Source organism: Ursus americanus, chromosome 5 (genome assembly GCF_024610735.1).
Source record: "Ursus americanus isolate L20-20 chromosome 5, mUrsAme1.1.p, whole genome shotgun sequence".
In the NCBI taxonomy this organism is placed as follows: Eukaryota; Metazoa; Chordata; class Mammalia; order Carnivora; family Ursidae; genus Ursus; species Ursus americanus.
The window spans coordinates 42589193-42614021 of record NC_142131.1 but is presented as its reverse complement, the minus strand read 5'-3'; the positions used below and the strand labels follow the sequence as shown (position 1 = coordinate 42614021).

The 24829-nt window shown below is 38.8% G+C and overlaps 1 protein-coding gene across 13 annotated transcripts in view; it reads right to left on the bottom strand.

The window, feature by feature from the left end:
* PDE4D (phosphodiesterase 4D) overlaps positions 1–24829 on the bottom strand; it is a 1386129-nt gene that overhangs the window by 521932 nt on the left and 839368 nt on the right. Inside the window, exon 1 of one of the 13 annotated variants that reach the window (XM_045795045.2) lies at positions 21803–24825. The exons of 11 other annotated variants lie outside the window; for them this stretch is intronic. In XM_045795045.2, the coding sequence (XP_045651001.1) occupies positions 21803–21939 (137 nt within the window). In that variant the 5' untranslated portion in view covers positions 21940–24825. Of the gene's footprint in view, positions 1–21802; positions 24826–24829 lie in introns of those variants that run through there. One more of the 13 variants, XM_087861887.1, reaches the window with a different exon arrangement.

Below are 24829 nucleotides of genomic sequence, written 5' to 3'. Positions count from 1 at the left end.
GTGCAAGCTGTGTGTGCCTGGCTAAGTTACTTGGTTCTCTGTGCTTTAGTTTCCCTGTCTGCAAGGAAAATAAAACCTATTTCAAAGGATCTCCATGAAGATTAATTAAGCAAGATTTATTAAGTACAGGTCTTAACATAGTACCTGGCACAGGGTGACCATTTAATATATTTATTATTTTCCAGTTGAGGGTTGATGGGAAGAGGATTTCAGAGGGGGAAAGCCTGTAAAATAAACCTGTAGAAGCCAGAAATACAACTTCCACCAGCTCAGCTCAAGCTCCTCGATGGGTAATGTGTCTGATTTGAGCTTAGAACTGAGAGAAAAACAGCTTTGGACATTCACTAGGGGGTCCCAAGGCTGTGAAGAATTGCATGTGGTCATTTTGACCAATAAGCATTATGCATTTTGTGCAAACCTGTAAGTGTAGGAAAAGACTTAGAGACACCTGAAAAAGGGAAGCCTATTCTATTTGTGGTAATATAGTCTGGAGCCTAGAGAAAATGGAATGATTGACCAGAAGAGTAGAAAAATAGTGTTTCATTCATTAATCAAAAAAACATTTGTCTGATACCAAGCAGGTACCAATCTCCAGCTGGCTGTTAGGGTGTGCAATGAATGAAGTAGAGAAGGCTAGGAACCCCCAGGAAACTAACTCTTGTGGCGGGGGAGACAGGTAAGAAAACAACATGTATAGTCCTATTTAAGAACCCAAACACGAAGCAATGCACAAGCTGCAGGGGGGGTGGTGGGTGCACAGAAACCTGGGCTATAACACATGGGGTGGGGAGGAAATGACTTCTTTTTTTCTTTTCAGGTAACATCTTTTGTTTTTTTTAATTCAAGTTAGTTAACATATAGCATATTATTAATTTTAGGGGTAGTATTTAGTGATTCATAATTGCACATAACACCTAGTGCTCACCACATCACGTGCCCTCCTTAACATCCATCAGCCAGGTACCCCATCCCTCCCACTCCCCTCCCCTACAGCAACACTCAATTTGTTCCCTATAGTTAAGCATTTCTTATGGTTTGCCTCCCTCTCTGTTTTTATCTTATTTTATTTTTCCTTCCCTTCCCCTAAGTTCATCTGTTTTGTTTCTTAAATTCCATATATGAGTGAAATCATATATTTGGTCTTTCTCTGACTGACTTATTTTGCTGAGCATAATACCCTCTAGTTCTATCCATGTTGTTGCAAATGGCAAGATTTCATTCTTTTTGATGGCTGAGTAATATTCCACTGTGTGTGTGTGTGTGTGTGTGTGTGTGTGTGTGTGTGTGTGTGTGTCTCACGTCTTCTTTATCCATTCATCAGTTGATGGACATTTGGGCTTTTCCATATTTTGGCTATTGTTGATACCGCTGCTATAAGCACTGGGGTGCATGTGCCCCTTCAAATCACTATTTTTGTATCCTCTGGTTAAACACCTAATAGTGCAATTGCTGGGTCATAGGGTAGCTCTATTTTTCAGTTTTTGAGGAATCTCCATACTGTTTTCCAGAGTGGCTGCACCAGCTTGCGTTCTCACCAACAGTGTAAGAGGGTTCCCCTTTCTCTGCATCCTCCCCAACATCTGTTGTTTCCTGACTTGTTAATTTTAGCTGCTCTGACTGGTGTGAGGTGGTATCTCAATGTGGTTTCAATTTGTATTTCGATGATGAGCGATATTGAGTATTTTTTCATGTGTCTGTTGGCCATTTTTGTACGTCTTCTTTGGAGAAATGTCTGTTCATGTCTTCTGTCTATTTCTTGACTGGATTTTTTGTTCTTTGGGTGTTGAGTTTGATAAGTTTTTTATAGATTTTGGATAGTAGCTCTTTATCTGATATGTCATTTGCAAATATCTTCTCCCATTCCGTAGTTGCCTTTTAGTTTTGTTGACTGGAAAAGACTTCTAAGAAGAGATAGCCTGCCACTGAATCTCACAGGAAGGGGTAGGTCTCACCAAGCAGCTGGGGGAAGGGTAGGGAGCCACTGTAATTAGAAGGAACAGCATGGACAGAAGGTAATATGAAATAAGAGGACATATTTAAGGAGCTGTAAATGCTTCTCGTGGACAGGGTACAGTTGGGGTGCAGCATGCATGGTTAAGAAATCATGTTCTAAAGACTCTGGAGACCCATAAAGGAATATGTAGAGGAGGAATGAGATTGGCTTTCCCCTTTAGAAAGGTCCCTATGGAAGGAGAATGGGGTAGGTGGTGAGACTAGAGGCCTGCACACTGTTTAGAAAGTCATTGCATGGAATGCAGGTGAGATATAGTTTCAGTGTCATTGGGTGACAAAGGAAGGGACTCAACTGATGAACTGTGACATAAGCCTAATGAGGAAAGTTAGAGCACCAAATTCTCCTTAGTTCAAGTAAAGATGGCGAAGTGATGGGGAAGGGGAAAGCCCTAGACAGATGCTCAAGATGATCAATCACAGCCTCAGAACACTCAGTACAGCTGTCCCTCTCTAGCACTCTCTCTCCTGTACTCCACCACATTGTCCTTCTCTGCCCTCTGGGATCCCTCCCCTCATCACATAATTGAGAAATGAAGTGGAGTGCATGAGTACTAGAGAGATAGTCAAAACAGCAAAGGGCAATAAAGAGAGAGAAGGAGATAAACAAAAAGAGACTTGAGGTGATGGGCAGTCCTTTCGCTAATGTCACTAAGAAAATGAAATATGAAAATAGATTTTATCTATAAACACAAACACATGTCTGTGTGTTCAGATTAAACAATCCCCTCTTGGCCAGCATGGTCTTTTCTAACAGACTGAGAAATAGAAGTATCAGAGGCTTGGATAGGCGGCATTTGGTCCCCTTTGAAAGACGGGTCATATTTTGATTTTTAGAGGAACACGGGTGAGAATGCCTTCTTGATGTTGGAAATGCAGTGGCTGCCCATCACTCCAGATCAGTGATCTTACAGATCACGTAAGGGACTTTCACACGGCCAATGAGGCCCAGATGAGCTGGCCTTGCCCTGCCCACCTGCTTTGCTTCATCTCCCACTTCCCTGCCTACCTCCACCCAGGCTCTTTCACTTCCTTTATATTCATCACTCACCCCTTGTTCGTTTACCATACCAGGCTCTCTCTCTTGTCTTTCTTCCTCTGGTTAATTCTTATTGATCCTTCAAATGACAGTTTAAACAACCCTTCCTCAGGGAACCCAGTCCTGATCTCCCTGATCAGGTCAAATACTCCCTAATAGATTCTCTGAACCCTGCCTGCTTCTCTTCCAAAACATCTGCCGCAGGTCTAGTTTCATGTGCATGTGAGTGTGAGTGTCCCTGAGAGAGAGAGAGAGAGAGAGAGAGAGAGAGAGAGAGAGAGAGATGATGATGATTTGATTAATGCTTCTCTGCCCCACTTGACTGTAAATTCCATGTGGGCAGGAACCATGCTTGATTTTGCACACCATTTTTCCCCTAATGTCTCAAATGAGTGCTAAATGGAAATAACCATGTAGGGGCATGAGGAGGTAATGTCAGCACTGGGAAGAGGTTGAGGGAGCTGAAGCTGAAAAGTAGTGTCAAAGAGCAACTTAATCTATTGACCATTTTACCTACCCCATCTTCACACTAGACTTCTTTTTTCCGACTGAGTGAGAAAATGTGACTATTTAAAGTTTAACTTATTTTTTTTTTTTAGTTTCCTAAAATCTTAGACTACACACAAAGGCACTGCTGGGTAGTATACTTTTGTTAGAATTCAAAGGCACGTGGGTGTTCGTGAGTCCTATAATTGTTACATTACAGATTTTCTATATTAGCTTTCAACCTAACACAAAATTAAGTGCATATTGGAGGCATATTAACTATTTTATGCAAAATCTTAACATTATTTCCTTTAGGACAGTCATTGAAAGTATGGCTTATTATTGAAAATCCATTCCTCAGTGTGTTTCTGTCTAACCACCACAAAAAGATTTGATTTAATGTCTGAAGCCAAATCCCTGCTTTCTTTTGGAATTATAAGAACTCTCAGTAAATCAGAGCATGGCCAATGTCCAATTGTTAAAAGTGGGTCCTACAAGTTACCCTTCTCAAGCTACCTACAGGAGATGGCCAGTATGCAGTTCTTTGGCATCTCTCTAGGAAATGCAGAGATTTATAGGTAAAGAAGATAAGATTCAAATTAGTCAATTTCCTTATTACAGATATAGTTATCATGTAGAGGGCATACTTTTTAGAGAAGGTTAAAGCAAGAGATAAACTTAAATTGTGGAACTATCTGAGAATTTACCTTATCTATATATAACTCAACTTACCATGAACAAGTTGACTAAACAGAAAACCTTCTGGGACCCAGACACTATTTTAAAGTCATAACAGTTTGCGGAGTAAAAAACATTCTTATTTTTTGGAAAAAAATATCTAATTCTTCTAAGGCTTTGAGAAAAATTCAGCTTTTATTTATGTATTTCAACTTCAGCCAGGATAAATGGAACAGCTCCACTGGATATTCACTGAACAATGGGGGATGGTGAGGACTAGGTTTCCCACTGTTGGGGTGGAAGTTTACAGATAAGCAAGGGGAAGAAGCTATAATAATCCACGTAGTAATGGATTTAAAAAGTTGGAAACATCAGAATAAACTCATGCTTTCTTATCAATCTACCAATCTATCTAACCAGATATAAAGAGAGTTACATGCAGATATATTTTCAGATACGTGTACATACCCAGGTTAGTATACACACATATATTCCCTTGCTCTGTCAGACAAGATGGCCGAGAGGCAATGACATGCAGTAGCAATGAGCATACCTAGCACCTAAATGTTGGTTTTTAATATCGTTTTCCAATGAAGGAAACCAGAGATCCTTGGAAAAATGGCTGAATCTAGGACTCGGGAAGAAAACATACAAGATGAGCCTGCATCTTATAATGCCAGAAAGTAAAAAATGTGCTCTTAAAAAACACACACACAATGATGGGAATGTGTCAAAGGGACCCAAGAGCCAACCGAAAGAACTCTCAAGAGCGAAGGCTGGAACAGTGTGAGCAATAGCATATTACTGAATTATAACCTAAAGTAGAAAATCAATATCCATGGGCCCATACTAATATTCACAAACGATTGGATAAATAAATAAATGGAGGAGAACAGACAAATCTATGGAGAAGAATTCCAAATATTTTATGTAGATACTCTGCCTTCAAGGAGGTTGAGTATAACTCTCTTCTCCTTAAAATGTAGACTTTTCGTAATGACTTCTTTCTGAAGAGTACAGTATGAAAATAAAAAGAATAAGTCTACAGTGGGAAAACATGACAAAAAAACACCCCAGCTACGTGATCAATGTTAACATCAATAGCAGTAAGTCATTTTCATAGTGTGATGGAGATGGCACTTTACCCTCTGTGGTCTTCCTCCTCAAAATACATAACCTCAGTCAATCATGAAAAAGAAAAAAATTCAGAAAATCCCAACTGAGAGAAATTCTACAAAATGCCTGACCAGTACTCCTCAAAACTGTCAAGGTGATCAAAAACAAAGAAAATCTGAGAAAATGTCAGCCAAGAGGACCCTAAGGAAACATGATAACTAAACAAAATGTGTATTCTTTTTTTTAGAATAGAGGAAGGATGTCGGGTAAGCCTAAGGAAATATGATTCAAACATGGACTTTGTTAACATAATACTATGTTAATACTGATTCATCAGTTATAACAAAAGTATCATATTTGAGTAAGGTAACAACAATAGAGGAACATAGGTATGGGGTCTATGTACTCTCATTGCAATTTTTCTATAAATCAAAAACTTTTCAAATAGGAAGTTTATTTTAAAGAAAACCTAAAAGGCTATAAATTTAATTTAAACTGGTAGAATTAAATAGTAAGATCTAATCTTACTGATATAAGCTGATATTGAATTCTCTTAAACAAAAAGCCATAATATTCTTCATGTATTAACCTCTATGACCAATTGCTTTCTCTACATTTCTTTAGAAAATATTAGCTCAAGGTACACATCACCAATTCAGCCAGGTTAGAATGTTAGGGAACTGCTGAATATATAACTCATTTAAAGAAAAGTTTACTGAAAGGCAGGAAACATTTACATGAGATATGCATTATCTATATGAATATATCTTTCAAAGGGACAAAGAAGAGTCAAGAATGGTTTAGGGTTCTAACACACACACACACACACACACACACACACACACACACACAAAACCAAAGCACAAACTAGGGAAGAAACAAAGTTTTCAACCAACCAGAAAAAAATTTCATCAAACTGTTAAGATATTATCATTTACTCTTGATTTTTGATCCTAGCAAACAATGCACATTTGCCCATACCTACATCTTCACCTGGACTCATGGAAATTATGTCTCATGAAATGCTGCTTCTGCCCACAAAAACAATCCACACCCATTCCGGGGTTAAACCTCTCTTACCACAGGGGCACTCACTAGTTACATTTCAGATTTACAGCCACAAAGAACCACTCTCATCCAAGTACCAGTCCTTCAATTGCTGCATTGTCTTCTTTCTTCAACTGCAGTCCTTCAACTACTTTCTGTGTGACAAGCTATGAGTTTGCTTCCATCCTTGTCACTCCCTGGAGTCGTCTCCAATAGGTGTGCACAATCTTCCAGCTGATGTCTGAATGGTTCAGGGTCATGTGCACTCATTAGCTCTTTATTTTAGGTCATCTGAGCTTTATGAAGGGAGCCCAATTATTATGTGAAATTTCCAATAGAAATTCTATACTTTGCCTTCAAAACTGGATGGTAGATACAAATACTGCACCATCTGTGATTACTGTGAATGAGGTTAGCATGTCATTCTTTGGTTGTAAGTGTCATACTTGGCTTTCTGGAGGTGTCAGTTATTCAGGTATCACAGCCCTCCTATGATGACACAGTCAGAGGTGCTCTCAGATGACACATGGTCCATCCTTCCCTTATTCTAAAAAAAAAAAAAAAAAAAAAAAAAAACCAACCCAAAAAAGCAAACCTCCACCTTCTGTTTGTTCTAGTGATACAGACTTAAAATCAGAACCGAACGTAATGGTAGGAAGTGAGCACTCTTCAACCTCAGTGCTTAATTTATTGGTATTTTCTGAACATCTTCAAGTACATGTATTCCCAAGAGAAATATTACTGCCTGTCTCATAATGATGTCACACAAAATTAATAATTTAAGGACGCTTTAAAATTCGAGTGCCAAAGAATATGATTTTCTAGTTTTTATAGAAAATTTGCAAAATAATACAAATTTCACTTGTAAACTGTAAAAACTGTGTTGGAACAAAATGATTTAATGCAGATGATAGATTTCTTTGAAATGCACTTAAAGTCCTATTATTGATCCATCTGATTCAGTTCCATCAATTCTACTGACCAAGATACAGATATTTTAAACATTAATGCTTTCGGGAATACACAACACTAATAAATATGCCAAAAATGAAAAATATCCAAGAAAAAAATAAGTAATGAATGCCAGCTAAATTTCCAACTGAAATAAGTAAGCTACTCAGTGATATTATTGCTATTTTTAATCTAGAAAGATGAATCACATTAATCTTAGAAGTTTATTTATAGTGGACTTAGATTAAATAATACAAGTAACAGCTATAGAATTTGTAGATCGGTATCAGAGAAGAAACACATATTCATCAAGTAGACATGTTAACAAAATAAGAGATTAGTCAGGATTATATTTGAATAAATTAGCAGAGGAAAAAGATACCCATAAAAATACCTAGTTTCAGGTTCCTTACTAGAAAATGATATGTTTCGCAGACTAATTCATACAAATGTCCAAGAAGTAAGTACTCAATCCTATTCTTCATATATACTGTGGCATATATGAAACAACAATTTGCTCCTCCCTAAAGAATTTTGATTTGAGATTTTTTTTTTTTAAGGTGATGTGGGAATGAAAGAGAGGCTCTTTCATGCTAGAATAAGGTTCCTACACACATCATTTTGTTGATGCAAAGCACAACGCAAAAGGCACTAGGAACCTTAATTTAAGAACAATAGACACGAGAGGGGCTCCTGGGTGGCTCAGTCAGGTAAGCATCTGACTCTTTATTTGGGTTCAGGTCATTATCTCAGGGTCGTGAGATCGAGCCCCATGTGGGGGGTGCTCCTCGTTGAGCAGGGAGTCTGCTTAAGATTCTCTCTCTCCCTCTCCATCTGCTCCTCCTCCTGCTCGTGAGCACACACTCTCTCTTTCTCAAATAAATAAATAAATCTTTAAAAAAAGAAAGAACAATAGACATGAGGCTGGTGTCTTCCTGACCCCTGTACTCAGCAGTCCTGGGGCACTTAGTGATGAGTAGGTGTGAAGAATCAGGTTCTGAAAGGCCATTTCTTTGGAAATGAATCCCCCCCCCCCTTTATCTTTTGCCTGTCTTGACTGAAGCTCTGAAGAAACCAAGGCTACAGAAGGTGTGGGAAAAGCATGCAACTCAGATAACCCAGAGGAGACACTCAGGACGAGTCTAAATGAAAATAGATTCTGAGGAAAGGTGGGGGGGAGTTACCATAATCTTCAAAATTCTTCTGATGTGTTATTGCTTTCAAAGCAGTGGATTTTCTCAAGGTAAAGCTGTTTGACACAAATGAACTCATCTGCCAATCAAAGATCTTTTACTTATAGTCAAGCCAAATACTTAACTATTCTGGCGTTAGAATCAAATTCTTAGTGTCAATATGTAATAGCCAATTCACCTAACTGGGGGACGTAAATGAAGAAATAATAGGAAAATAGAAAAATGTGTGGCGGCTTTATATCCTATATTCCAGAATTCCATTCTTTTTGGTTTATGTAGTATTTTTTAGAACTATCAAAGGAATTGTTTTGGAGGGAATATAGATAAGAGTCGTATCACACATTCTTTAACAAAAAAAACTTATTTTAACTTGCCTAATAAATGTAAAGGATTTCAAAATTTCCAGAAGCCTTGGCCTTTGTCTATATACTCCTTTCCAGGCTGCCTGTCATTTTATAATCATTTTCATGATTTCCACTATGCTTATCATATGAATTTATGCTTGAAACATTTCAAGCACAGGGAAGCAGTCTTGTGAATTGACGAGAACTGATAGATCCCACAGGGCGCAGCCTCGCACAGAAGTTTGACTTCAACATTCTTACACACAAAAGTCCACATACAGACTCCAGAACATTTGCCTCTCAGATGCAGATCTCAAAGTCACACCAGTCTGCATCACTGTGTACTACTGTTGCCATTACAAATGGAGCAGGAGTCAGGATTCCAAAACTTGGCTATGATAGTCCGTAAGAGGCAAGAATGTGGGAGTGTTTCTAATTTCAAGATAATAACTTGGAAAGACCTAGCTTTTTTTAAATAATAAATATATTTTTATTCAGATTGTCCTTTTATGAATATCTCAACATTTTCAATAGTATATAATGAAATTTTAAAGTCTGATGTATGGAATTTCTTTCGATCATTAACTGACAATAGTGTCTGTAATTTTCAAACAGCTTTCAAATACACTACAACCTTCACAGAAACTTGTAGGGAAGGAAACGGACAGGAGGGGAAGTTAAATGCATTTAACACCTTACGTATATCAGGTGCCATGATTTTTATATACCTCATTCTTTCTTAGAACAAATTTCCCTCCAATCCGTAGCAGAAGTAGGTATGTTTCCCCTGAGCCACTGAGTTGCTTATATCTAGGGACACTGGGATTTGTATGTAAGCTTCCTGATTTACACTAGCTTCTACAAAGCTTAATGAAAACTTCCATTTTTTTTTTTTTATTTTTTAGAGAAAACTTTATATTTCATCTGGTATACCCTTAAACTTCAGGGACTGCTAAAGTCTTAGAAGCTGGAGGGTTCTCTGCCTCCCTGTGATTTAGACAAAATTGGTTGGGTTTCCCAATTTCATGATCAGTAAAGAGTCCCAAAACTCAACCCTTGATCTGTGATAACCTCCTAGGGACAGGGCTCAATGACCTCTCTTGTTAACCTATAATGATTCCTTTTAGATTTGCAAACCATGAACACCAAGAAAAGCACTGACTTACTCAGGAAGGCTTGAAGTGAGACATATATACATTGGTGGTCTTTTTTTTTCCTTCACTCTCTCTTGTTGCTGGGGAAGGTTGTTTATGGACAGAGTATATATAGTCCTCAGCCTTCCTTAGGCTTCCCCTCTCTCTCACCTGTCTCCTTATCTCCCTTCCTCATCTCCACCATTCTACTTGGCTCTGTAGGACCAAAGTCCCCTCTCTTACACAGAGCGGCCTGCACCCTCAATTCACCTGAGCACCTACCTACAGCCAAATTTTTAGGGGACTCCCTTCCTACTGGAAGGGCATCTTCAAAGTATCTCTTCCAGTGCAGGTGTTTCTCTTCCCCAAGATTTTGGTGCCCTTTGTTCAGGAGATATAAGTGTTTTCACCTCATTACATATGCACGTAAGTATTAACATTATGCCTTGTTTACTTTGGCCCTTCCCAAACATTATGCCTTGTTGACTTTGGCCCTTCCCTCATCACTCTCTTCTATAAATCATAGTTATATATCTTTCTGGCTGCCTTAAATGCTGCCTGGAACAAGGTAAGTTTTAAACAAACAAATAAATAATAACTTATCTCACTGAATCCTGACAACAAATCCGGGGGATTGGTACAATTGTTGTATTTTTTCTTTTATGAATGAGGAAAGTGATGCTCAAGAAAGTCGGGTAATTTGCTCAAAATCAACCAGTCAGCATCCGACTTCAATCTGAACTTAGCTCAGTATAGCTCTAAAGCACAGGCTCCTTCCTTGCTTCATACAACTATCTGCTAAGAGAGATGGGTTTGAGAGAGACCTCTCAAACACTTTGTCACAATACACATGCTATCTCTTCTTCCTCCCCACCTCTCCACTCTCAGATTCTGATACTCCTTGTTACTAGGATGGGAAGATGAGGGCTGAATGGTTTTTTGCACAAACTCTTGCAGGCATTTCTGGTACTATACAACTACCTCCCTCTAAAACACCTTCTCCAACCCTCACCATGCCCATCACTTTGAGAACCACAGGTCTAGATCCTTAAAATGTTGACATTTGAGTTACCGTTCCAAGATATGATCTTACTGAAAAACACATAAATATATAAAATCATTTCTGATGTTCTTTCACAATAACACATGAATAAACCCTTATTCTAACATGCAAAGGGATTCCAAGTTTTTAATTATCATTTTTCTAGTAGATATGGTTGATGTTTTAAGTAAAACATGAAAAAATGTCACATTCTACCCAATTCAAAGCCTCAACTGACACATTTTTCACATAAAATGTCAATATTTTCAATATTTCAAATATCAATATTTTTCCTGAGATGTCATTTAATGTCTACTTTTGACAACAACTAAAATCAAAACAAGAGCAACATCAGAAACTAAAGAAGAACAACAAAAATTTAAGATGATATTGAGCACTTCAGATTCAAGAATCCAGCAGATCCGGTTAATTGAGCACCGACTTCTTGAGGAGAACTGTGTTAAGCATTTTACATACAGTATCTCATTTAGTCCTTAGAGCAATATGATGAAGTAAGGTTATTAGCCATATTTTCTAGATGAGGGAAAAAAGATACAAGTAAGTTATACAAGATCATAAGTTGTTCAAGATCATAGAGCCCCTCAGTGGAAGAACAAGGATGCAACCATAGTTAACTCCAAAGCTCACACATCACTGCCTCTCAGTATTTAATACACTTAGTATATAAGACATGGCCAAGTCTGTGAAAAAGACAAGAGGTATATAAGACATAGATATTTTTGTTTAGCCCTAAAACATTTGTCAATTATGGAACCTTACCAATCACAAATAGTCAAACACTAAATTGTACAGTCTTCTTTATGTTAATGGCATTTTGCAGGAGTGACCTAAAGTCAAAGAAGGTTTCATGGAAGAGATGAACTGGTGGAAACAGGAGGACTTTGAAGGATATAGGTAAGTTTTGATAGGCAGGGCACAGGGCAGAGTGTTCCATGTAAGGCAATCAAATAGGGTTCTTTGGGTTCTTTGGGTTCTTAGGTTCTTTGAACAGTGAGGAGACTGACATAATGAAAAAAGAGGAATTTGGTTCCAGAATCATGAGAATTAAAGATAGATTGGGTGAGACACAATTACAGAGAGCTTTGGACAAGTAGAAAAAAATCCACGTCTTAAATCGTTTACTCATTCCACACAGATCTAGCACATGGGCCAGGGAAAATAAAGAGAAAAGAATAACACAGAAAGCCCCGAAGAATTCTGTTTGTAGTCCAGCAGCAATCACTATCGGAAGCTTGCCTGTCCATATCCATCGGGCAATACCATCCAGATGGAATCCTAGTCTAAGCATGGGCAATACTCCACATAAGGTTTTGCCCATATGCAGGCCAGGCTGGAAATGCCAGGAATTAATTCCTAGAAGTAGCCATGGACCCAGTGAAGATAGAAGTTGGATGATAAATTCTCCAGTGTCCTCATTTCTTAGGTAGCACAATTCTGAAGCAAGTTCTACATCATCTCCCAGAGATCCTAACAGGATTGAGCCCAGTCGCCTATCTCATTTACCTGAGCATTGATGTGCCCTGTATGGGCCTTTTTTCCCCTTTCCTGTCTCACTTCTCCACGCCACCACTAGTTTTTCCTCAGATCACCTCCTGAATAAGCGATTTACCCCTGAACCCTGCTCTTGGGGCTTGCTTCTGAGGCAACCCAACCCAGTACCAATACACAATAGTTCTAGTAACGACCAGCCGTGGAAGAGCACCTGTATGCCAGATTGCACTTTACATATGGTACAACATCTCATCCTACCAACAGCCTCTGAGGTACACACTATTATTGCTTCCATTTTACAGATAAGGAAACTGAGGCGGAGGGAAGTTGACTAACCTGCCCGCGGCCACACAGCTAGGAAGCTTGGATCCAGGTTTGAACAAGGCACTCTGGATCTACAGTCAGGGCTCTTAGCCACTAAGTCAGCTGCCTCTCTGTAAGTGGATATAAACTACTGTAGAGCGGCACAAATTATGCTATGGGAAGCACAGGGGTCTCTGGAAAAACAGAAGGGTGGCTTCACTCTACCCATAGTTTAGGGAAGGCCAAGCAAACCAAATTCTGATGGATTAGGGGGTTTGCCATGGTAAAAGGCAAGAGGGTGGGAGTGCCTTCCAACACGAGCACCATCACACAGCAGGGCAATGTCTTCTGACACCACGGAGCCCCATCAAGAGTGCTAGAGCAACGGGTGGAAGGAGTCATGGTGGGGGCTGTTGACTAGCCAGGCTCCAGCCTCCCCAGCCCTTCTTCAAAAGGGCAGCATTTATGTAAAGCTGCTCCTCACACCTATCAGGTCACCGCTAAAGCTTTTACTTGACGGTAGGGTTCTGTGACTTAAAAATACATGTTTGTAACCTCTCTGCTAAAGAATGTACATGCCTAAAAACTCATACATAGGATATGTACTGTGGAATAACACTAATACTAATGGTAGCTAGCATTTATACATGAAGTTAGAAAGGTAGAGGCCAGAAGAGTCAAGGCCTAATGCCTGCTGCCCTGTATGCAACACAGAGCCAATACATTTTCGAGGCAAGAGAATATATAGAAAGGAGACGATTCTTTCAGAGTGTGATTTGATAGTACAAGATGGATGAGAAGAGAAGGGCCACAGGTGGAGGCTGATCTATATCTGAGAGCTGTATCCTGTCTTGTGAAAAAAAAAAAATTAAAATGTAACATAAATGTTATAAAAAAGAAACAGAATATGCTATAAATAAAGAAAGGGACCAGTTGCAGAGTTAATTTACACAATTTTGCCTGGCCACGAAGATAAAACATAGATCCCTTCAAGAAAAGAAAGACTGCTGTAAATAAAAGCAAAAGAACCGATTATTAGTTTTGAAGAAATAATTAGCGTCTTAGATAAGGAGGTGATTTGAAGCAATAGCATTTGGATTTTGCAGGTCAACACAATTCAGCAGGATGGCTGTCTTTGCAAACACAGTTAAATTCTCGCAAGTATCAGAAATTAAGATGTGTGCGAATTATTCATGCTTAAGATGACAATTTTTATATAAATTTTACCTATCCAAACACATGGACTATTTCCTGAAAAATAAAAATTAAACTTGAGAGCACAAAATTCCAGGCACACAAATTTGGAAATGTAATTTTGTACTCGAAAGCACTGATTGAGCACCTACTATGTGCCAGGCACTGTGCTAGGAATCGAGACCCTAATGATGAAGGACAGGAGTAAGACAACCCCTAAAGGGAAAATTCATCCTGCATGAAGCCGGAGCTGATTCAAAACGGGAGGGCACAGCAGCTTTCCAAGGGCAGGTGACTCTTGCTGTGATTAGAGAGATAAGGAAGAATGCAGTCTTCCCCATAATTCAAACTCAACCCAAGGTGTTGTCCCTGGTATATGCCGAAAAGTTCTAAGACTGTGACACACCAAAGAAGCAGTTTTGTTCTCCAGGCAATCTAGAGCTGGTGGGTAGCCCTAGGCTGGAGGAGGTGTAACTGAGCAACCAGATTACCTTCGGCCACTCGGCTACCCTCTCAGAGCCTTGTCTCCTGATCGTGGCGATAATACTAGTTGCCATTAATTGGTTACTTACGGAGTGGCAGGTGCCCTTCCAAGCACATGACAGGTTTTCTCATCTAATCTTCACAGCAACCTTATGAAGTGAGAACTATTTATTGCCCCAGTTGACAAGAGGAGAAACTGAATCACAGTGAGGTTGGATAATTTACCAGAGGGAGCACACCCTCAGGCATGAATTTTGGGAGCATCTTTCCAAAATCAGATAATTATATGAAAAGCTTAGTCCACACCTGGCATTATAGAACCTTTTAAATGTGATATTTATTATTATCTTTATTATACGTGTAGCAGAAGTTTGCTTGTTTTACCTCAAAACATGACACAACAGCACTATTTGATAATGCAAAAAAATTAATTACATAATACTCCAACCATGTAATTTTTATTACTCATCCTTTTCTTTGCACAGATCCATTTATTGAGGAAAACTTTAGAGAGAACCTACTGGGTGTGGCCCTGGGCCGAGTGCTGGGGCTATGAAGTGACAAAGTAGTCAAGGTGGCTACTCCTGAACAAAATGCAGCATGATTGGTTACTACGAAGTCTCAAAGGTTAGCCTGGTCACAGAGAGTTCCTTGAAGCAAAAGGAAACGCAGAAGGCTTCGCAGAATGTGGTCATCCTTTAACATGGTGACACCCTGATCTACCTTAACATTCAACCTCTCTCAAGAATCAAAGTATTTTCTTCTTTTAGAATTCGAATGCCCAGGATTCCATGCCTGCTTATAACATGAGAGGTCTCCTCCACTACCCTCAACGACACGGGTTTCCATATGTCCACTCTCCACTGCCCGCTTTCCTTTCTCCTCTAAAACATCAAAGGTCTCTCCATAATTATGTAAATTGTTTTAAATTTTCTGAGCAAAGATGCATACACAAACAAGCCAATGACAAGACTTCTGATACTGAGAAATTCATTCCCTGTTATTTTTTTAGACTCGATGGGAGCTACCGAGGGAAGAGCCTGAGATCCCTGAGCGTGAGAAGAGTGGGAAGACATAAAGGACACATACACGGTATGTGAGGTATATTTTCTCAGCTAATGTGATGATCAGCATTAATGGGCATCAAGTTGCCATCTGACCCACGAACAAGGCTGATTTTTAAAAGTATAGTTTTGTGAAGAAGGAAGTAAGCCAAATACCTAAGGCTGAGAGATTAAGGGTTTTTCACAGGAGGGGCCAAATACTTCAGAAGGGCGTCAGGGCTAGGTCTCCAAGGAGTCTGTTGATCACTGTATTGTTTCTCAGCATTCCCTTCAGTCAAAGGACAGGTAAGCCTCAACAATATAGAAATGAGTAAATTAACAAGGTAAACTATAGAATCTTAGGTTTTTAGAGCACCATTAGCGATCATTTAGTTCAACCTCCTCACCTTCAGATTTAAAAAGGAAAACGTGACTTCAAGGAGGGGAATCACGAAATTCCTTAACAAATGACTAGGACTGCTTGGGACCCTATTTAGACATTTAGAGTTTCAGCAGAAATCCCACAAAGAAAGCCCAGACAAAGTAATTATGAGCACTGAATGCCAAGAATATTAAGGAGGAAGCTCTGCTGACCTTAGAGAAAGTGCTGATGATCAGAAAAGATGAAAGGAATTCGTAAGATCTCCTCAATTCACTACGTACTACAGGGTTTATAATTAACCTATAAGGTATTTTAGAAGTTCCTTTAATTTGCATCTTATATTTGACATTCTTCCCCCTGAGATATCATGGAAACATAAAAGATAATGTAAATTTATAAATATTTAAAATAGGTTATGCCAGTTTTGGTTGAAGTCATAGCAGGTTTTGTCACTTTCAGTAAGTTTCTCAGAGACGGGTGACACTTGCAAGCGAACTTCAGAAGGGTTTTGAAGAAATCTTTGTAAAAGCAGATTTTATACATATATATATATATATATATATATATATATATATATATATATATATATATGGATTTGTGACATTCCAACATAAACCACAGAAAGGTTCCTATTAAAAAAGTGAACAAAGCTGAATCATTTTGCCTTCTCTTCCCACTGTGATTTTTATTCATTTGAAGAGAAAATTCAAAGCAAACATCTTAGAGCTTCTGTTTGTCACCCAAGAGTTATTTCCAGGAAGCTTAGGAAATCTCACATTTCCAAAATTAGGTCATGACACTGGCACAGCAATCTACTTGATATGTTCGTAAAATGGCCTCTGCCACTACCAAACAGAGAATCCCAATGGCAAAATCAATTCTGCATTCTTTGGAATCCCCAAAATTATAATCAACAGGAGAAACTCTAATGACAAAACAGCTTCCTAATTTAGTGATTAAGAATTGTAGATTTCTGTCGCATCTCTGCCCCCCTTTCCTGACGTGATAGTTTGTGAAAGTAATATTGTGTAAGTGAAATGTCCTTTATTGACTTTATCTATCCATTATCACTGACTTCCTCCAACTTGCTTGATACTCTCACACTTCCCTCCAATTCCCCACAGACACTGTCCTACAACCTGGCCTAGATCCTTCACTTGCCTCCTCATGGTCCTACTTCTGAGATACAATTCTGAATTCCACTTCCTCCCCCTCAAAGAAACAAAGGGCATGAGACCAAAACTCCCTCGGCCTCTCCTTCCACCTACATGAAAACTCTACATTATTTGTATCCGTCCTTCCCTTTCTTCCTCCTGTTGTGAGGGAAGTCATGTCCTTCACGGTCCAGATCCTCTCTCTGGACACTTCCTTTGTGGTGTTCCCCCTGATCTCCTCATTAACTACTCATTCTTACTCCTCTTCTTCCTTCTGCCCCCCACTGTCTCTTCCTCTTTCTGTCCTTGTCCACAATTTTGAAAGTAGTGTGCACTAATTTTCTCTGCTTTTATAACCCCTGAAATAGAACTCATCCCCAGATGTTCCTTTAAACCACTCTCCAAAGTGTTGCCAATAACTACTAATTGTCAAGTCCATCAGGTATATTTTTAGTTCCTCATTTCTAGACTTCTTTAAAGTATTTACACCAGCCAGTTGTTTCTTCCTTTGAATTCCTATAACGCTTTGTATATACCTATACTAATACGTTCCCTACTGTTCTATAATTATTTGTTTCTGTGGCTGTTCTCCCCAAGAGTCTCCAAGTGTCTTCAAGGCAGGGCTGTTATCATGTGTATCTGGGAATCCCCTAATGCTTAAATGAATCAGCATGTTCCACATGTTCTAACGCAACTGAGTAAGAATGACATTTTTCAGCAGCTATGATATTGGGCTATTTCATGATTAAAATGTTTGGTAGGTCGGCACAGGCTCTGATTTCAGAAAATGTTAATATTCTTTATCCATGCAAAAAATAATAATTTTCAAGACCTGTAATTAGACTTCTTGAAGAAAATGATAACGATGGTAGCAAAACTCAAAACTTTGATGATTTTTCATTGTCAGCAAAGCACTCTCAAAGACACTTCATCTAACTGTCAGAACTGCTCTTGGAGGCGGAGGTGGAGCCCACGTCAAAACAGGGCCAGGGTTGTGCCCTTTGATCGCTGCCCAACAACACAGTAAGCAAAGTTCAACTCATGCCTGCTCCGTTTACTGAGTATGTGCCCAGAGGAAGGGATGCCTTTTGCTTTGCACAGAGGCTCTATCCATTCATGAACCACACTCTGCAGTTCTAATTCATCTGCTTGAAGTGGGACGTATTTCTTAAAATATCTGCCTAGAGAAGCACCTTTTCCTAATCCACAGAAAGGACCCTGTTGACTGGAGCGCCCCTGGGAACAGGATTCACCTCAAATTCCTTACAAAATTTCTCATTCTGAGAAAACACAAAAAGAGCCACTAACATGGTGAAAGTGTAGGTCAGGGACTAACACGACCAGGAAGGATTTCTCAGGGAAAGGCCACTGACATTCGCCAGGCATCCCATGTACTTACCCAACTTGCTAACTAACACTGTGAAACTGCTTCTTTTCTCTGCTCTTCCTGCTAGTCTATTTTCCAGGTCCACAGACAAGAGTGCTAAGGCATCTGCCACAGAACAACATATGGTGATATAAACACACTGGGTTTTAAAATGAGGTCGGACCTGGTTTTGAGTGGGTCAGCAACCCTAAGTTATAGAAATGGGACCTTGGGCAGGTTATTCACCTTCTTTGAGCCTTTCTTTCCTCATCTGCAAACAGGGATTCAAATCAGACCCACCTCTAAAAGTTACTGTTGCCATTAAATGATGCATTTGTGTGAAACCAGCAGGCATGCGCAGGAGTGGGGGGCTGGGGAATGGTGTTCAGTCAGTGTTCACCTCTTCTATGAAGCAGCCAATGGTGACATTTGGTACCTATATTTTAAGAAGTTCTCTCAAGAGGTTTCAGCATGCCATGGTCTAGCAGTCTAATAAATTATTATTCCCCATGTGCTATGAGAGTTTCTTTAATAGCCTACTCCTCGACAGGAAACAGGGAAATACCTACTGCACTCATTTTCAACAGTTGGTGAAGAGCTCACAGAGCCTTCCCAAGGTCACAGAAATCATTAACACCAGAATTTAGAGTTAGAAACCTGAGGCGTTTTTTTTGTTTTGTTTTTCACCAGCCAATAATCTGACGGTATAGACTCTTGATTATCCATCCTTGAAACCAAATACATATCCCACAACTACACACAAATATAATTTCTAGTTGAAATATTTCATCTTAAATACGTTTCTCTAACAACTGGAAACAAGAGTCCATCGAGTGATAAACAGGGTCAGCAGTTAATTTATGGCTTGGAGGCATTTGGAGCTATTGTAAAAATGATGGCAATGATGCTACAGCTAGACAGGGTATTGATAAGCATTCATATTTGTGGGGTGTGATCAAAGGAGAAGAGGACGAGGCGAAGTGTGGATACTGGATACTGTGGAAGGAAGGAAGGAAGGAGAAGGGAAAGGGAAAGGAAGGGAAAGGAAAGGAAGGGAAAGGAAAGGAAAGGAAAGAAGGAAGAGATGAAGGAATGGATGAAGGAAGGAAGTTAGTTTTAACCTACAGCAAGTGAGAAACTGGTTGTCAGGTTCCCTCCTTGGGGTATTCTTCCTCTCAGAATTCTGAACGGTTTTCCTTTTCCTTTACTTGCCTATTTTTCTCTGAACCCAGATACCTAAACATTAGTGGAAGTAACTCAGCAATGGCTAAAAGGGATACAAAAACAAGGAGGGGGTGGGTGGGAAGTGAAGAATTTAACATAAGCAATAAAACCCCAAATTCATAGCTAATTATTTTCACATGATGGAGAATATTTTCTTCCTTTCTTTCTTTTGTAGGCATTGTCTAAAACCTTTCTGACATGGACCACCCACTTAGCCCATTGAGGATGTAACCTGTCAGCAGTTTAAAGAGCACTATTTTACTAAGTCTCCTTAGACTAAAAATTACATTTAATTTCCGTAAGTTGTGGGCATGCTGATATAACTGATGACCACTTTAGTCCTCTATCATACATTCCATAATCAACTTTTACAAAAAATAACTTATTTTTATTTTAAAAGTATAAGATATTGCTAACAGGAACTAAGGAGAATACAGTTAGAAGCAATACAAGAGAATAAAATAGAAAAATAGAGAAAAATTTTATGTTTAATAGGATCAATATTTCATCTAAAGGAAAATCTTCGCTGTATTATATCTAAACCTGAATTTCTGTCTTAAACAATGGCTGACTTTTTGATCAAGCCCAGTGGATTTGTGAACAAGATGAGTTTGTATAATTATGATCTCTACCTAAATTCTACTGGCCATAAATTGTATTTGGACGTAACAGGAATTCAGGAACAATCTGAGAATTTGGTATTAGTATTCCAGAATTTATGGGTAGTTTTGTCACTCAGGGGAAGAGATGGTACTGAAGTGAGATCAGCAAGACCTGAAATCCCATCAGAAGACAGACAAACACTGGCAAAAATTTTAGGTTGACTAAAATGAGCAGACCTCCGTTATCTTGTGTGAGACTTCATGCATTTTGTCCTTCACTGCATATAGTCATCGAACTCAATGTTTCTCCCACTCGCTAAAATTCTCATAAGACAAGTGAGGTTATTATATTGGCTAAAACATAAACTCTAGAAAATGTAATACCGGGCTGAGTTTCTATAGTTTCAATAAATGAAGGAAAGAAAAAGTTAAAAGATGAGAGGCTAAGAGGCCGGATGAGAAGAATGATCCCTGCATTAGCAAGCAGGCCAGTTTGCCTTTCTCTGACTATTCATTCATTGTGTTTGCTGTTGAAATATACATATATATATAAATGTGTGTATACACATACACACACACATTTATATATATATACATACATGTATGCACAAGATATTGTTGATATATTGATTTATCTCTTCTTTCATTCCATAAAGGATTTAGACCAAGGAAAACAGAATGGGTCAGTACACAAGTTTAACCCTTGGTTTACAGAAGAATAATAAACGGTGACTTGCTGGAGTAGGACAAGATCAATAAAAGGATGGGGGGTGGCTAGAAAAAGGGAAAAGAAGCCTCATTGTGGAGTCAAGTTACCATAATCATCCTATTTTGCCTCTTGATTGAAGTCACCTCTCAGCACTATAAAGAAAGCTTGATAAAATAATTGAAACATGTAGCCCTTAAAAAATTAAATCCTAAGCATCAAATAAGTAAAAGAGTTAATCACCATCTACAGTCACTAATCCCAACTCTTCCTCAGGTTTCCTCAGAGGAGCCCGCTGACAGCAGCACTGTGCAGCCTCCCGTAGCAGGGGCCTTTGGCTTGTGTTTCCCACTGTCTTCTCTCACAGGCAGTTGAGTCCATCATAAAAAGGAGGCAAAGGCATTTAAATAAAGCACCTTCCTAAACCTTAAAAGTATACAATTCAGTTGCATTCAACACAGTCCTGGTGTTTCTGGCCTAAAACTATAGCACCTTCATAAATCAGATTACACAACGTTGTTATACTTTTACATTAGGCAAAAATCTACATACGTATGCTCGGCATACTATGTTATGTCATTCTTGTTAGACCCCTGAATATGATTCTAGGCCATGATGCTTCTGAAGAGTCCTCTTAATTGCTACTAAATGAAATTTAAATTCCTAGAAAGTCGACTTTCATTTCCCCTTTTCCAAACATATAAGAAGACCCATTCCTGAATTGCCAGATTATCACTGTATTCTCACAACCAGCCAGAATGAAAAATAAGAAGAGCTATATAGTACTTACTCACCTAGTGAGGCAAACCCTAATCTTTGTTTGGCTTGGAAGTAAAAAAGTCAACAAGTGTAATGGAAAGAAGCCTTTGCAATAAAATTCTCCAGCAAATATTTTGAATGTATCTTTAAAGAAGAAAAGCACATTCTTCATACCACTCTCTTAGCACTTATGGGTTAGTGTTCTATTAAGACAAGTAAAAAGACCACTTATTAACTTTAACTTGTAACCAATAAACAATGAATTTGTAATACTATTGCTCAATTCTCAACACACTAGCCCTAGGGCAAGAGGATGAGAGTCCAAGTGGAAGCAGTATACACAGGCTTCTACTTGAATCATTACCTCTGATAAATGTTTGAAGACTACTCTAGATAACAATTTTCCCTCCTTCTTGCTCCTCAAAAAGCAGAGAGAAAAACAGCACACACCTCTTTGTCCTACCTATCCAAAGGTGTTAGAGCCTTCCTAGAGATGAGCCAGGGTTCATCAAACCAAAGCACATATCTCCTTTAAAGTGTTTATTAGTCCCTGGCATTGATCTGTTGCCAACTTCTGATCTGTCCCTTTGTGAAATAAAAAAAAAAAAAAAGAAAGAAAGAAAATTAAGAAGAAGAGGAGGAGGAGGAGGGAGAGGAGGAGGAGAAGAATAGAAAAGAGAAGAGAAAAGACCGGACCAGACCTACATGTGAGAATGAGGAAAGAGAGCCCATGGAGATGAAAAGGAGAACAACTTGGCAAATCCTTTCTTCTCAGCACAGTAATTCATGAGCATGGAACCCAATCCAACAGGGACTCCTACAGTAGGACAAAGGGAAGGAAGGTTTTCTGTCAACAAAGAGCTAGAATCTCTTACTGCAGTATTGAAAGGTGAGGTTATAAATAAGAGGAAAACAACAATCGGGCAAGTTGAGAACCAAGCACAACATTAATTGGGTCACCTGGAAAAAAACACCACCTTCTTCCTTTGAGGTCAATGGCTTATTAATGAATCCTTCTAAAGGGCCCAGGCAAGAGTAGATCTACAGAACTCTCACACTCCACACTGGCTCAGTTTGGCCACCACAATAACAAGTCGGCGCATGAAGCAGTGAAGTATATGAAGGGTTACCGAGCTTCAGGCACAAAGGAAAACCACCAGGACTCTCCACTTCTCTCTACAGCTTTCAAACATATATATCACAGACCTAGAGGAGCATGAATAAGCACATTTGCATTCTTTCAAAAACTATAGAGTTGAATAGCTCATTTCTTTCCTGTTAAAAGTACAGGTGAGGTAAACGTAACAAAATACGAGGTGGTTATAATGTTAGGTATTCAAAGAGTACCTGCATCCTACCTATAGCAACATAAACAAATGGACCCAAACAACCGGGCTCAGGCAGAACAAAACTGTTGCTTTATAGCAAGGTACACTTTTTAGAAATGAGAATGGTAATTTCCCCCCCCCAAACAAATTGTAATAGCTACAAAATTAACCTTGAAGAAAGGCAAAGGAATAGAAGAAAAAAAATATTTGGCAAATCCCTACTATGTGTCAGGGACTGTTTCCAAGACCTTCTTGTCTTAGGGTTAAAGACTATTTATTTGACTGATTCTATAAGAATGACAAGGACCTTATTTCTGATGCCAGAACCTCACCATCAGGCCCAGTAAGGCCATAGAACCAAAGCTCCCACTGAGTTGGGAACTCTGGTGATGCACTTGGAAGGGGGCCATTAAGGTTTGCAGGCATGTCACCCAGACTCCCTCCCAAACACACTCGAGACTGGGGACGGTGGCTCTGGAACACAGAGAAGGAAGATACGCCACAGTGTCAGTTCTGGATGTATCTGGTAGTGATAGAAAATAAGTACCTTCCCAGAGTGACAGAGGATGTTACCCACCCTTCTCTACAACTGACTTTCTGCTAACAAGCTCAAACGTCTATAACAAACCAGCAGATGATTTTGGCAGAGCCTTAAGATACCAGGAAGCTTTCATTTGAAACACTGTCATAAAAGTAGTTAGTAAAACCCTAAGAAACCTCTATTTTGATATTTATGACTTATCCTGAGACCAGCCAAAAAATTTACCTAGAAAATACATTTTCAAAATCAGACACATTGCAGTATCCAAAGCAAACCATGTTAGTAGCCACAAAACCTTAAAATGTGCCTTTATCAAGCATTGACAAAGTTTTTGCTATGAGATTTAAATGTAGTCAACCCTAAAGGTGTGGCAAAAACAAGCAGTTTTAAAATAATGAGCTCTGTCCTTATAATACCATCAGCAATTATTTCCTATACACATTTAGTCATAAACTCTAATAAGAAATGGTACATGATGTCACATGTCCTGGGACCTTAATAAATTGCATTGAGCCTTAATACACAATAAAATATCAATGCACTAAGCAAATTCTTTAAGAGTCTGAACACTTCATGTATGTGTTAGAATTCTATTAAATTGGCTCCTGCCAGTGGAAGTATTTCTACATAGTTATATTAGAATATATATAGTTACTTAACTTCTAAATAGTTAAATTCCTTAAATGTGAAGCACCAACACATCTCAGTATTATTTTAAAACTGAGTCAACATTCTAAGTTTTCCCCTAACCTTCTTTTGGAAATTCAAAAAGACCTAAGGGCAAGCAAGTTGACATTAGACATTAGATGTCAGAAATACATGTGTGTCCTTCCCCAGGGAATTTTCAAATAAAACAGAAAAGAAAAAAAAAATCAAACCTCCCTTTTTCTTTTATTTATTAATTAAATACCTGCCATTCTCAAAATTATTGGTTTTTTTTTTCTCTATGAAATGTTAGCAATTGTAAATGTCCTCATATTGGAATTCTTATTTTGGGATGCTTTTATACTAACAAGTATTTTGTTATTGCATAACCATTACTTTCTCAGACAACATTAGGTTTTAAACATATTTCACATTTCATCCTCACTTGATACCCATATTCTTGGTCAAGAAAAAAATTGACCTCTGGCACCTGTCATGGAATTTTATAATTCTGAGTTTTACAAACTGAAGGGGGGTATTGATTACTC